The 14,271-nt window shown below is 40.0% G+C and overlaps 1 protein-coding gene across 4 annotated transcripts in view; it reads right to left on the bottom strand.

The window, feature by feature from the left end:
* SSH2 (slingshot protein phosphatase 2) overlaps positions 1-14,271 on the bottom strand; it is a 232,578-nt gene that overhangs the window by 53,111 nt on the left and 165,196 nt on the right. For all 4 annotated transcript variants that reach the window (XM_074320331.1, XM_019739497.2, XM_019739499.2 and 1 more), the window contains 2 exons: positions 6,654-6,757; positions 1,622-1,686 (listed from right to left, as the gene is read on the bottom strand). In XM_074320331.1, the coding sequence (XP_074176432.1) occupies positions 1,622-1,686; positions 6,654-6,757 (169 nt within the window). The remainder of the gene's footprint in view (positions 1-1,621; positions 1,687-6,653; positions 6,758-14,271) is intronic.

Genomic DNA, 14,271 nt, shown 5'->3' with positions numbered 1-14,271 from the left:
ATATCAAGAAGGTGATAGAGCAGCATTTGAGAGAAAAAAAAGTGATAATTTAAACACAGTAATGAAGTGAAGAATCAGTGATTATTACCATAGAGTTCACAAGTCTGACCATCAACTTTCCAGTCATTCTTGTGTTCTACTCATTGTTTCTCTTCCCAGATAGAAAGCAGAGTCCACTATTTGAACGTAATGTGTCTGTGGAAACCCAATTTCCAAGTTGCCTCCCTACTCTAGAAGGGTTCATCACTACACACCTGATTACAATAACCACCCAGCGGGCCTCCCTGATTTAAGATGCCACCTCATCCCCTGTACTCTGTCTTAGCTTCTGAGGGCTCTTTCTTGAACACTGTAGCTGTCCCAGATAATTCCTTGGCTCAGAAACCTGTAGTGCTTCACTACTGCTTACTGAAGAGGTAGAGGTACCACCTCTAGCTACTAATCTTGAGGGTCAGATAAGGAATATAAATGAGTGAAGCAGGCCACATGAATACTAGATGGGTAGAAATACTTTTTACTTTCCACAAAGAAACATACTCATCCCATTTTTGTAGGAAAAATGAGACGGTCTGCTATAAGAAAGCTAACAGTGAAGAAATGAGGACAAATGGTGATATTTGGCTTTAGTGGCCAGGAGACAATAGAGTATGTGGGGATTTTGGTAAATTCAGAACACAGGCCACCAATGGTCTCCCTTCCACCAAGTCTAGCGAAGTTTGGCATGTGAGAATAAGATCCCAGTGTTGCCAGAATTTTTGATTTTTGAAGAAAAGCCCCAAGTCTGGATTTTTATGTGAAATCATCCAACTTTAAAAATATGGCTGGGATTAAAAAAAAGAGAGAGAGAGAGAACACTGTGTGGTCCAAACAAAACATATCTCTGGCCGATTGACTGCCAGCCTGCGACCTCTAGTTTGGAGCATTAAGTCCCTATTTGCCTGCCTTGTTTTCTGGTACCTTATCTTTCCTATAGTAACAATCATTCCCATATTTAGGCAGCATTTTATACTCTTCAACATGCGTTCATGTCCACTGGATTCCCCACACTGTGAGAGGCAGAAAGGAGACAAGACAGCGGGCACAGACAGGCTACGTCACTTGTCCAACGTCAGAGGAGTAGTAAAAACTCAAGTCCAGGTCCCCCAACTCTGAGATCAGCACAAAGCCTTGGCCATTTCACTCTCCCCTTGTCCCTTTCTATGAGTGTTTGTGCTTCAGTCATGTCCTCGTCCGGAATGACCATCTCCTTTCTCCCTGACAACCTAAATCTCATCATCTTTTAAGACCAGGCTCAAACTCTACTGCCTACATAAAACCTTCCTCAAAAAGGTCAAGTCCCCAAATTTTCTCCGTTTTCTGAACTTCCATTGCTCTTACGGTCAGTAATTTACAAGCTGGCTGTCATCAACAGCCTTGAACCATCAAATTACTTCACATCACTTCACATTAGCTCATAGCCTCAATTACATTCTAAGCGCAATGCTGATCAGGACACGTCATTCTTCTTTTCTATTCCACAGAGTTCCCGGCACTGTGTTATGACCTAAAAATGACTGCTTACTGTTTGCTCTCTTAAGACAGTCTTGAGAGGAAGAGAGTAATAAGGATACCACCAACTTACCAGCCTGATGTTGTCCTCCGGGCGGAGTAATATGAACATTGCTTGGAGGTGCTGTTGGAGATCGCCTGGTGAAAGTTACAAAACAAAGGGTATTATCCCCAACTGTAATGTCAACAGAGAGGGGTCCTTCTACTCTAAGGACTTACAGGAAAGAAAGCTCTGGTTCCCTGAAGGACTCTACTTAGACACCGAAATGGAGTGTCTGAATATGATTACTGACTTCTTTTTAAAGGGAAAGAATGGTAGACTGCATCTCTATACATTCGTTTTGTTTGTTTGTTTGCTTTTTACATTCGTTTTTCAGTCTATGCTACATGAAAATTTTCTTTGTGTTTATCCCACACTTGAAACTATCGCAGTTTTGGTAAAAGTGGTGGTGAGATCTGCTTGGCAGAGGCAGTATTGGCTGTGCTCTCAGGCCGACCGAAGGTAACAGTCAAGGAATCCTGCCGTTCCCACGTCTGTAACTGTAATCGACAGCTGCACTTAACCTAAGAAGATTTCTAGAGTCCCCCTAGAAAAATTTCAACATTAAAATTATTTCCACATTAGTGGCTGATATTAAAAAGTATTTATTAAACATAGCAAATCCCAAGAGATATATAGTCTAGTGAACATATAATTAGGTGCTTTAAAATGGCCAAACATTATTTGAATCCACACGTGTTGAAAACTAAGTGAAATTTCTTTGTATTTAACTGTTACAGATTTCCTATTCTGTACTAGGAAATCTGAGGCTTTGGCCAGTAAGAGATAATTAGATAATGTGCTGTCATAAAGGATGACCATTAGAAAACAAGAACCTTCATTTCTACGCATCCAGATTGGCAAACAGGTATCTGTCTAAAAGGTCACTCAGTCTAAAAGCCTTTCCTATGTTTTCCTCCCTTTCCTTCTCTTAAAGAACAACTTTTGTTGTTGTTGTTGCTTGCCTTTCCCCCCTCCCCTCACATTTCACTGCTGGCACTTACCAATTCCATTATTGCAGAATCTTTCAAATTTCAAAATTAAAAAGGAGAGTCATCATGTTTGGCCATTCTACTACATTTCAAACCCAGAGACACACTCTAAGTCTCATGTGCAAGAACCAGTATGGGCACATAGCTATAAACCCAAGAGAAATGAAAACAGAGTCTAACACTAAAACTTGTACACGAATGTTCACAGTAGTGTTATTTATACTAGCCCCCAAATGGAAACAATGCAAATGTCTATCAATTGATGAATAAATAAATAAAATGTGGTATGTATATCCATGTACTGGAATATTATTTGGTCATAAAAAGGAATGACGTACTGATACATACTATAACATGGATGACCCTTGAAAACATGCTATGTGAAAGAAGCCTGTCTCAAAAGAATGTTTATATGGTTCCATTTATATGCAACACCCAGTACAGGCAAATGTATAGAGACAGAAAGTAGAGTAGTGGTTGTTTAGGGCTGGAAGGAAGGGTGGGGGATATAGGGAGTGACTGATAATGGGTATTGTTTCCTTTGGGGGGATGAAAATGTTCTGAAATTAGACTGTGGTGATGGTTGCCCATCTTTCTGAGAATATACTAAATTCTGTGACTATACTAAATAAATCACTGAATGTATACTTTACATGGGTAAATTGGGTGAATTATATAGTATGCGAATTATATCTTAATAAAGCTGTTAAAAAAAACACACCAGTGTGGGAGACAAAGTACTAGGAATAAACAATAAAGAGTGTCCAGAGCAGGGGTCTCCAAACTGCGGCCCACGGGCCAACTGCGGCCCACAATCCATTTTTAATTGGCCCGCAGCAAATTCCAAAAATATATTTAGTTTACTTAAATAAACCAGGTGAGGCAATACGTACTTCACCTCGAGTGAGTGGCCCGGCTGTTTGTGTATTTTACCACATATGGCCCTTGGTGAAAAACGCTGAAAAAAGTTTGGACACCCCTGGTCTAGAGTTACAAGTTACAATTGAGTTAAGCAGCTGAGGCTTTTTAAAAATTAAGTTTCCTACTGTTGTATCTGGACAAATAATCCGAGGAAAGGATTTTTACCATGGAGAATTTGTGGAGGAGAACATTCTGGGCAAGGAGTAGCCCTAAGTCCCTACTCCAAGCACCACTGGCCCAGAGATCCAACTGCCTTGTGGGAAGGTCAGATAAGAACCAGGGAGCCCTTCCGTACAGCGAGGCCTCTCCTGGGAGCTGTTATGTGGCAGCTCAGGTCTGTCTGTTAGTCCGTGAGCAAGCTGGGGATTTTCTGCTAGGAAACTGTCCTTCAGAGAGACTAATAGAGGTAATACACTGATACCATTAAGATCCTCCCCTTAGATTTTTCCATATATTTCACTGACAGTAGCTAAGTTTCAGATTGCAGCTGGACTTCATAAAGACTTGCTATTTCCCTTTAAAACATTAGCAGATAGTCGCTCAATATCTCTTTGTGATTACAAAACAGTGTTTGGATATTGTAAATAAAGCCCAGATAAAAAATTCTAAGGAGCTCAAGACACACGCATTAAGAAACTACAACTAGACAGAGTGAGCCGGCCGTTGGCTCTCAGTGCTGCCACGGTCTTTCCGATACTGCGAAGGGGAGCGCCAGCGTATGCGAAGGTCTGGCTTTCTGAGCTGCGTTTACATTCACACTGCCTCATCTGTTCTGGTCTGGATCACAAATCAAGCCCATTCCGTTTGTGTTACATCTGCTTTTCTTTTTAGTATGGGGAAAGCAAAGTGAACAAGGTCAAGTAGAAACCTGGGAGGCAGTTGAGTATGGAAGTTTGACCAAAGAAAAAGGCCAACCAGGGCCAGGAGCTTTAAAAGCCACTGACCCCACTTACTTTTACATGTCACAGAGCAATCTGCCTAACATTTGAGTCAGACAAGCTGGATTTAAACCAATAATTTGTCTTCTTTTTACTGCAAGTGATAAATATCCACACCAAACAAATACAAAGCTTAGCTGGGTCTACTTCCTCTGTGCATTCAAGTTTTGGGGGGAAGTGTCCCTCCCTTCTGGGGGCGGGCATTGAAGAGGAAGGTTTTAGAAAGTGCAATCCAAAGCTAATTTTCAAAGGAGTGTTTTTCCCTCACTCTTTTAAAAATTTTCCACGCTGGAGAATTTTGGTAGGAACACAATACTGTCCAATGAGATGGATTATAATTCTGAGTTGCTACATCTGCAACTAGATGAAGGTCTAAATAAGTAGGACAAACACTAAAATAGCTGAGATTATCTAGACTGTAGCTCAACTCAACTACTGCTTCAATGGGATCCAGTATTTCTGGCTTTCACCTCTGACTTAGGCCCTGGTGGTCTGCAGTCTTCTTTGTTCCCTTCCTAGTAATCCTAATTTATCCCCCTCGTGAAGATAACACATCATCAAAGTAGCCCTTTTATGAGAATAAGCAACCACTCTTTGTATAGCATTGATCAGGATTTCTCCAATTACTGACCTCAGGTTGGCTTTTATTTTCCCCCCCAAAATGACACAAATAACAGGCTTGCTGTTAGAAGACAGGCATAAGACTAATTATCTTCTTAAACAGTAGATTTCCTATTACTAGAGACCACTTTCCCTAGACATACTTTCTCTGATTCTTTCTTAAGCTCATCAGCACAAGTGCATCTTACTTTAGAGAAATTCAACACATGGAATCTACCATTAGTAAGATATTGTGATATTATAATAAGAAATATGTATTTGGTCTTCATTCTGTTCATGGTACAGAGTTCCTAAAACCCTTGGAATTTCTTAAGTGGTAAGAGCAATAATGGTGTCTTTTGTTCTGTTAATGACATTACTTTCAGAAAGCATCTAAGTATGGATGCTGGTTGCAGGGAACAGGGCAGGACGGGACGGGTGGAGGGTGGAGGGGCTGGAGGTTGACTCGATGGCCAGTGGGCAATAATTTAATCAGTCATGACTATGTAATGAAGCCTCCATAAAAACCCGAAACGACTGGGTTCAAAAAACTTCCAGGTTGGTGAACACATGGAAATTTGGGGAGGGTGGCACGCTTGGAGAGGGCATAGAAGCTTTGTGCCCCTTCCCAAACACCTTGCCTTATGTACCTCTTCCAACTGGCTGTTCCTGAGTTACATCCTTTTATAATAAGTTTCTCTGAGTTCTGTCAGCCACATTAGCAAATTAGTGGAATTCAAGGAAGAGGTCATGGGAAACTCCAATCCACAGACAACCTGGATTTGTGACTGGCATTTGAAGTGGGGGGTGGGTCGGGAGGGAGGCAGTCTTGTACAAGTGAGCCTTTAATCTCTGGGATCTGACACTATCTCTAGGTAGATAGTGTCAGAATTGAGTTGAATTGTGGGACATCCAGCTGGTGTCTGAGAATTGCACCCATATTCAAACTGGTTGCAGAATACTAGCAGACAATTTCAAAATCCAAGTCGTATACTTATTTCTAGGTGACCATTTATTTGATGACTCCTTATTTCTACAAAAGTCCTTTGAATTAAATTTCCTGTTTTTTTTAGTGTACACACAATTTAAAACACTAGCATTTAAGAACTAGTATTTCGATATGTGATAACTCTTGTTATCACAACAGTGACACTGAATTTACTTTATTTATCTTAGTATATATGTTCACTATCATATCATATATCATATCATATCATATCATGTTATTGTTTCCTCATAACATCACTAGAGAGCAGACAGGAAAAAACTGTAATCTTTGGTTAGTTGAAACAATTTTGCATAGGATCTGAGGGAACATCTGAACATCTTTTAGCTATCAAAACCTTAATTGAGAAGTCACATAAGACTACATTAGAGTATTTTTGTCCCTTATTATTTTTCCAATAAAAATGTATTGACTATCTACTAGATGTATAAAGCATTCTGCTATGTGCCAGAAAAAGTCAATGACAGTGAAAAGAAAAGTGATTATAGCACATTACAATGCTTTCTTTCACTATTACAGAACTGCTGGAGAAACAGGGATGAGGTAGCCAGCCTTTTAGAACAAAAATCAAAGAAACCAAGAAACGAATAGGTTATGTCGAGCTTTACCTGCATGCTTGTTGCGTCTGTGGCTGATTCTTGGTGTGGATGAGCCATTTCCCCGTGGTAGAAAAAGGGCAGCACCTTTGACAGTTAGAAAGCTCTCACTGATGCTACAAGAAAAAAGTCAAAAGAAAATGAATTATTTAAAGAAGGAAATCAAAGAATAAGATGGAGACCCACTTTAGCATTTTCTGTCTTCCCTCTTCCAAAGTCCCAACTTCATGGGATGAAGTAAAAATAAAATCGAGAGACTAGTTACCCACAGTCCTGTTTACTCAAAACAATTTTTCTAGAACAAAACTTAAAATATTCTATATCCATTACACAGCAGCAGTTAAGAGTAAAAACCCTGGAAACACACACAAAAAGGGTAAAGGGTCTGGAACCAGAATGCCTGGGTTAGAACCAGACTCCCTGGACTACTATTTGCCCGAATGAATTTTGGGGGCCTAAATTACCTTATCTGTAAAACAGGGATAATAAAATAAACTAAGGTTGTTTGTTAGGAATCAGTAAGAATATAGCTTCTTAGAGAGGTGTCTTTAGTAAACATTAGTTACTATTATTAGATCTATGGTAACCAATACTGGTATTACAATAGTGTTCTAATCAGATGGACTATGTTGCAATACTTAGTTACTAACAGTAGATCCAAAGTTTGCAAACACAATTGATGTTTAAAATACACGCCACACTAAAGCGTTACTCAAAATTTTACTTTCACTAACTTGTGTTCCCACATGCACTGAAAAGGAGTAGCACACAGGAAGTGTGTTTAACCCATGTAGTTTGTCCTCCATGTTCAATTGTCCTTCATGTGACTGATAGCTCAACACAAGCGGAGAACTACCCCTCAGGATAGAGGCTATTCAAAATGCAATCACTAGTGGATATCCACAGAAAACAGAAAATGTATCTCAATTATTTCATATCATCATACTAAGCCTTTTGATGTTACACACAGAATCTGAACTTTTAAATCACTAACGGCAAAGTTTAGAAACACATAATGGAGGGTTCCAAGTTTGCGTGTTCGTGTGTATGCCATTCAGGGTTAGCTAATGTATCGTAAACCATACTGCCTACTTAACATTTCCACTTGGAAAACTAATTGGCATCTCAAATTTACATTGCCAAAGCTAATATCTTGAGTCCCCTGCAAACCTGATCCACCCAAGTTGTTTGGGCCAAATACATAATAGTCATCGCTGGTTTCTCTTTTTCCCTGCAACAATATGTATGTAATCCATCAGAAAAACTTATGAGCTTTACTTCCAAATACTTTTTAAAAAGTTTTTAAAATTGGGGAATATTGGGGAACAGTGTGTTTCTCCAGGGCCCATCGGTTCCACGTCATCGTCCTTCAATCTAATTGTGGAGGGCGCAGCTCAGCTCCAAGTCCAGTTGCTGTTTTCAATCTTTAGCTGCATGGGGCACAGCCCACCATCCCATGTGGGAATTGAACCAGCAACCTTGTTGTTGAGAGCTCCCACTCTAACCAGCTGAGCCATCTGGCTGCCCCTCTGGAAGCTCAGTGGCAGCTCGTTGTCTTCAATCTAGTTGTGAAGGGCGCAGCTTAATGGCCCATGTGGGAATCGAACCAGCAACCCTGTTGGTAAGAGCTCGCGCTCTAACCAACTGAGCCATCTGGCCGCCCCCCAAATAATTCTTGAATGTGTCCACTTATCTCCATTACCACTCTAACAATGGTCCATGGCACCCTCATTTTTCACCTAGACCCCTGTAAAAAAGTTTATTTTTTAAAGCTTTTTATTACAGAAAACATTAAAACATATACAAAAGTAGATAGGATAATATAATGAACCCCCAGGTCCTCATATATTTCTGCTTTAATTCATGGCCACCCTTGTTTCTTTTTGCTTTGTCCCTGAAGTGAAACTAATCCCAGACATTATATCATCAAAAAGCCTCTTCACTGGTCTGTCTACAACCACTTCTGCTCTGCTACTGTATCCACTTACCAAACAGCAAGAGTGATTTAAATACATAGATCTGCTTACAGACCTATATGTTTTAAATTTACATATATACCAGAGGTGCCAAAAAAATGTATACACATGACTTGCATTCACCTTTTATTATCAACATATATTGAGTATTACAATTTTAATACAGTTTTTTCCTTTCTTAAAATGTGCATATATTTTTTGGCACCCTCTGTATATGATATCACTACACACACACACACACACACACACACACACACACACACACAATCCACTTACCAATCAGCAACCAGAGTGATTTAAAATACATAGATCTGTTTATAGATGTATATATTTTAAATATACATATATATACACACATAGAGGGTAACAAAAATGTATACACATTTTAAGAAAGGAACACTGTATTAATTGTAGAGATAGCAGATCTGTTATCAATATATACCAATAACAAAAGATGAATACAAGTCCCATTTGACTTCTGCAATTACAAGAGGTGCTCAAAGTGGTTACCATCAGCGTCCAGACACTTCTGATTATGGCAAACTACTGCTTGAGCAACGTTGACCAAAGTGTCCACTTGTATACATTTTTTTGGCACCCCCGATAGATACATCTATATATCAATATCTATAAATAATACACAGACACACACATAGTGTCACTTCACTGCTTGAAACCTTCTAATGACTTGCTTTTGTACTTACAAATAAAAGCTGAAGTCTTTTGCTTGGACTTCAGGGCCCTGTAACATCTGGTAAATTACTTCTCTGATCTTGTGCCATCTCCCCTTTTGTTTACTATGATCTAGTTGCACTGCCTTCTTCCTGTTTCTTCTATATTTCAGGCCCCTTCTCAGGGCCTTTGTGCTTTTTGTTTTCTACTTGGGACCTGTTTCTCCTGGCCTGTCACTATTTAAGTCGCGGCTCCAGTATCATCACCTTCCCCTACCCCCCATCCCAGTCATACTCTATCTTTGTTGGGTTTTTTTCCTTCAGGATATTTATTACACTCTTAAAATTATATTCACTTGTATACTTAATTGCAGTTATCTCCCTATGATAGAATATAAGTTTCATGAAGAGCACGGATTTCATTTTGGTCAGCACTGTATCCTCCACATTGGAAACAGTGCCAAGCACATATTAGGTGCTTAATAGATATTTGATGTTTTGAATTTATTCGACCCATGTTTATTTCCACAGTTGTATCTGTCCCATCACTGCAGTGGAATTGTAATTTAGGATGAGGAAAGAGAAATTCTATTATCTCACATGTAAAAAACAAAACAAAACTGTTACAGAACTCAATATATGTGGCAGATTCATGGACTGTAAAATACAAATGTTTGATGATAAATTAATTGGCTAATAAAACTAAATCACCTCTATAATGCTGTCAGTCCCTGACTCAATGTTATCTTTTAATCAAGTGACACGAAGCTGATAAACCTTTGAGGTAACTTGCCAAATAGATTGGAACTTGTCTTCTGAAAACAAACACAACAATCCACAGACACCACTTTCAAATTTGCATGCTGGCTGGGAGGGGATGCCTTTATTTTGTTTTGTTTTCATCTTTAAATAAAGCATTGCGCCTCTGTGGTCTGTTGCACAAGTCTTGTCTCTTGTTACATTCGTGGTGTGCACATGTCACCCTGCTGTAGGTCACTCTGTTGCACTCGTGTTACGGGAACAACCTAAAACAAAATGTCTGAGTGACAGGATGAGCGGGGTACACCACAGACAGGAAATGAAATTCACACTTCTGCCAACACAGCAACTGTCTGCTTTAGTACATGAAAATATTTTTAAAAAAAAGGCTAAATAGTCTACCTATCACCAGGCAGTTACAGCTGTGGGTATACTTTGGTTTCCTGTAAACAAAGCAGTCTCTACTTCTACAAAAGAAGTATATTTATTGAGAGCTTAAAAGAGCCAGGCATCCTTCAGTCATTACTTTTGTGAGAGAGGTAGTTTCTCTTTGAGGAACACTAGTTTAAGAATTAACTTCCTGGTTTTTGGAATTCTGTAATATTGTTCTTAGATACATTTGTTGCTTCTGCTTTAAAGCAAATAGAAGTGTATTCTTTAAAATGTATGTAGTGCTTTCACAGGGGGAGGGTTAGATGGGTGGATGAGGGCCCTTGGTTAACTCAAAGCTACATGGAAAATTCCTGATTATAAAAGAAAGACCAGAAGTCAAACTCAATGAGCGGTATAAGGGAAAAGATGTCTTTCTATTTGAGTCATTTACACAAATCTCAATAAACTTTTCTAATAGAACAAAATGAACAGCAGATCTAGCTGGGACAGAAGACTGCCCAGTAGAGGGGCAGTGTAGGGTCCTAGAGAGTCATGGCAGACACACCCTAGATGGGACAATCCTCTTTATTTTGTGGCCCCAGATTCTGACGCCCTAGTTATCACAAAAGTGGCATACTTATATGCTGTTGGTCACAAGGAATGAAAGTGTGGCTGATTACAAAAATCCCTTATCATCACTGAAAGAAAGTCAAAGCTCTATAAATGCTATCAAAGATGCAATAGCACTACAGTGGCATGGAAATGAAAAAACAAAATTCGAAACCACTACAGTTTAAGTGGATCAAGTTCAACTTGAAAATTAAATGCTTTATTTGCATATGAAAATTATATGCAAATTTAACCACATGTACTTCAGTGTAAGGGAAAAGCTTAGTATATCTTGCTAGAATAGCAAAAGATTAATTTATATAACTATTAAGTCTTTCTGAAACAGCTGCCTGAAGATTCGACTGACATAGAGTTGGTCTCTGATTAAAAATTTAGAAAGTCAGGTGAAGACTTTTACACGTTTTCTTTTTCTCCCCCCTTCTTCCGCCTCCCCCACCTCCGGTTCAAGCTGTTGTTTCTGTCTAGTTGTGTAGGACACAGCTCCCTGGCCCAGGCTGGTGTTATGAGCCTTGCACTACCGCTGGCTGAGGCAGCGTCGTCGGTCGGCCGCTCACGGAGGCTCTCGCCGGCTGCTGGCCACTCACACTGGCTACTGGCCACTCATGGCAGCACACGGTAGCCCATGGCAACACTCTGCAGCCCACAGCAGCTCACGCCAATCTCCGGCTGCTCACGGCAGCCCAGCTCCAGGGAGAGCTGTTGTTCACAATCTTAGCTGTAGAGGGTGCAGCTCACTGGCCCATGTGGGAATTGAACTGAAGGAATCGAACCGGCGACCTCAGCGTTAGGAGCAGGGTGCCCCAACCACCTGAGCCACCGGGGCCAGCCCTTTTACACATTTTCTTAATTGACCAGTTCTCTAGAGTCCAGCCCAGAAACAGGACTTCTCCAGTAAATTCTGTGGAGCCATCCATGTGTGATCACAAATGTCTGAAGTCCTTTTGGACTTAAAAACCCCCATATTAAGGAAAACACAAGATAAAAGAGAATACCACTCTCTCTTGATCTAAAGATGGAGAGTAATTAGCTGCTTGATAAGAAAATGACATAGGATCGTCTTTCTAACAGAGTGATAGTCAAGTTCTCATCTTCATCAGAATACAATTGAACATCTATTTACCTCTTGCCCTAAGACACTTGCTCAACAAAGAGAAACTCATCCCTAGTTAGATACCTGAGATGAGCTAGTAATGGCTAACTTGACTAGATGGCTACTGTATGCGAGGCACTGAGCTAATTAAACACTTTACATTACTTCATCTAATCTTCACAACAATCCTGCAAAGCAGGTACTATTTTTTACCCCCAACGAACATGTAAGAAACAGAGGGGCTCAGAGATCATGTTACTTGCACAACATCTCACAGCTAGTAATCCTTAGAGCAAGGATTCAAATCAAGGTCTGGCTTGAAAATTCATGCTTTGAATCACTTTCTACTGTGCTGTTCTAGTTTCATGACATAGTTTACGGAAAATGAAGTATCATGTCTCTGCACAGACCTTTTCAACAGGACAGAATTTAAAAGTAGAGTACGGAAGCGAGAGGAAAGGACTGAAATGCATCCAGATCTCAACTCTTCTGTTCCTTTTTTGTTCCCTCTATCAAGGCCACGAACAGAAAGACTGTACTGAGGGGCATGAAGAACATCTGGCTGAGGGCTGAATCCAGATGGGCTGGACAATAAAGAACTGTAACTTCTGTTGGGAATGATAGCAGTGTTTTAGTCTCAAAAATGGAGGAACGAGTCCTCTCTGCTTTAAATAAATTTGAGGAAGTACTCTGTGCCAATCCCTCCCAATCAAATTCACTTCCTAAAGCATGAAATTTGTTAACTGGCAGTTTCTTCTTCTCAGGCAAAGCGTAGAGGAAAAGGTCAATTAAGGGAAGAAAATACTTAACTCTTCTGAGGTTGGAATAATCTTTGAGGAATGTGGCCAGGGTGATCATCCGTGACCAACAGGCAGGCCAAGGAAGCAAAACAAAGCAACAATACACCTGGACAAACTGTTGAATGTCAGCTGGATAGACATTCTTCTGTTTTATATGCAACACACAAGAAGAGATGGATTCTGTACTATGGGAAATCAAGTTTCAGCAAGTGGGTGTGATACTTTTATTTCAACATTAACGTGAAGGAAGTAGATTTTATGTTTATAATGTTTGTAATGCCAAACTCTTGAGTTTGTTTGGTATTTCTGCCTGAAGCCAAAATTTATAGGTAAATTGTGTAATACTGATTGCACACAATATAATTGCACAAGGTGAGTTGGTTGGCACTTGCACAAAATTCAAATACACAACATCTAAACTATTATATTTTTGTCTTAAAGAATATTCATCTAGGGTAAACTTTCAAATACATTCCACCCTCCTAACGTTCTCCCCTTCTTGATAAGCTTTCTCTGCTTATTTAGTTGTTTAATTTTCAGATTAAAGGTGCTAGGGAATCTTCCAGTAATCCCATTAAGTGGAAAGGAGTTCACGTCCCCACTTAGTGTTACCGTAACATGTAAAAAGGGAATTTCACAACAAAAAGCTTCAATTATCAGACCAGACGCCAAAGGAATACAGAGCTATCAATACTAGTGCCTACTGAAAAAGTCTGGCTAAACGCCCAAAAACAGAAGGAAAAAGTCACCGTGCCTTGATGTATGAAACATGGCTGCAAAAGTCAAAAGCACCTACCAGATAGTGAGAAAAATTTGATTCTGTAATCCTAAAGAAACTTAGATTAAAACGGGAGAAAATTCAAACCCAAATGTTGCAGGTATTGTTATCTGTAATAAAAACTTCACCACCACCTCCACTATACATGGCCACGTGGTCAAGTGCTAATATTAGAATGACAATCAATACCTGGAGCCCTCTGCCCTGGGGCATAAACTCCCAGGCATATGCCTATGAGCCTGACAGATTATTTGTCCCCTTAAGCAGACAAGCAGAGGCTGGGTGATCTAGTGGACCAATGACCGGCAAAGCAGAGAAGACCTCAGGGCTCCAGTTCTCACTCATCACCTATAACCATCAAATCATTTTAGTTCCAGCTAATCCTCCACTGCACTGTTGCACAATTCCCAGCGCAACTACCCTCAGACGCAGCTATTTGTTTGTCCCCGTACTTTTCTACAATCTAAAAAGGGGAAAAAAAAAAAGGTCTGTTTGTTCAAGGCTGAGGGACAAATTCTGTTAGGACCAATCTCCCTGGTCTTTTCCCTATAGAC

Source organism: Rhinolophus sinicus, linkage group LG15, assembly GCF_036562045.2.
Source record: "Rhinolophus sinicus isolate RSC01 linkage group LG15, ASM3656204v1, whole genome shotgun sequence".
Taxonomy (NCBI): Eukaryota; Metazoa; Chordata; class Mammalia; order Chiroptera; family Rhinolophidae; genus Rhinolophus; species Rhinolophus sinicus.
Note: the sequence above shows the minus strand (reverse complement) of the source record. Positions and strands in the feature narration are given on the sequence as shown.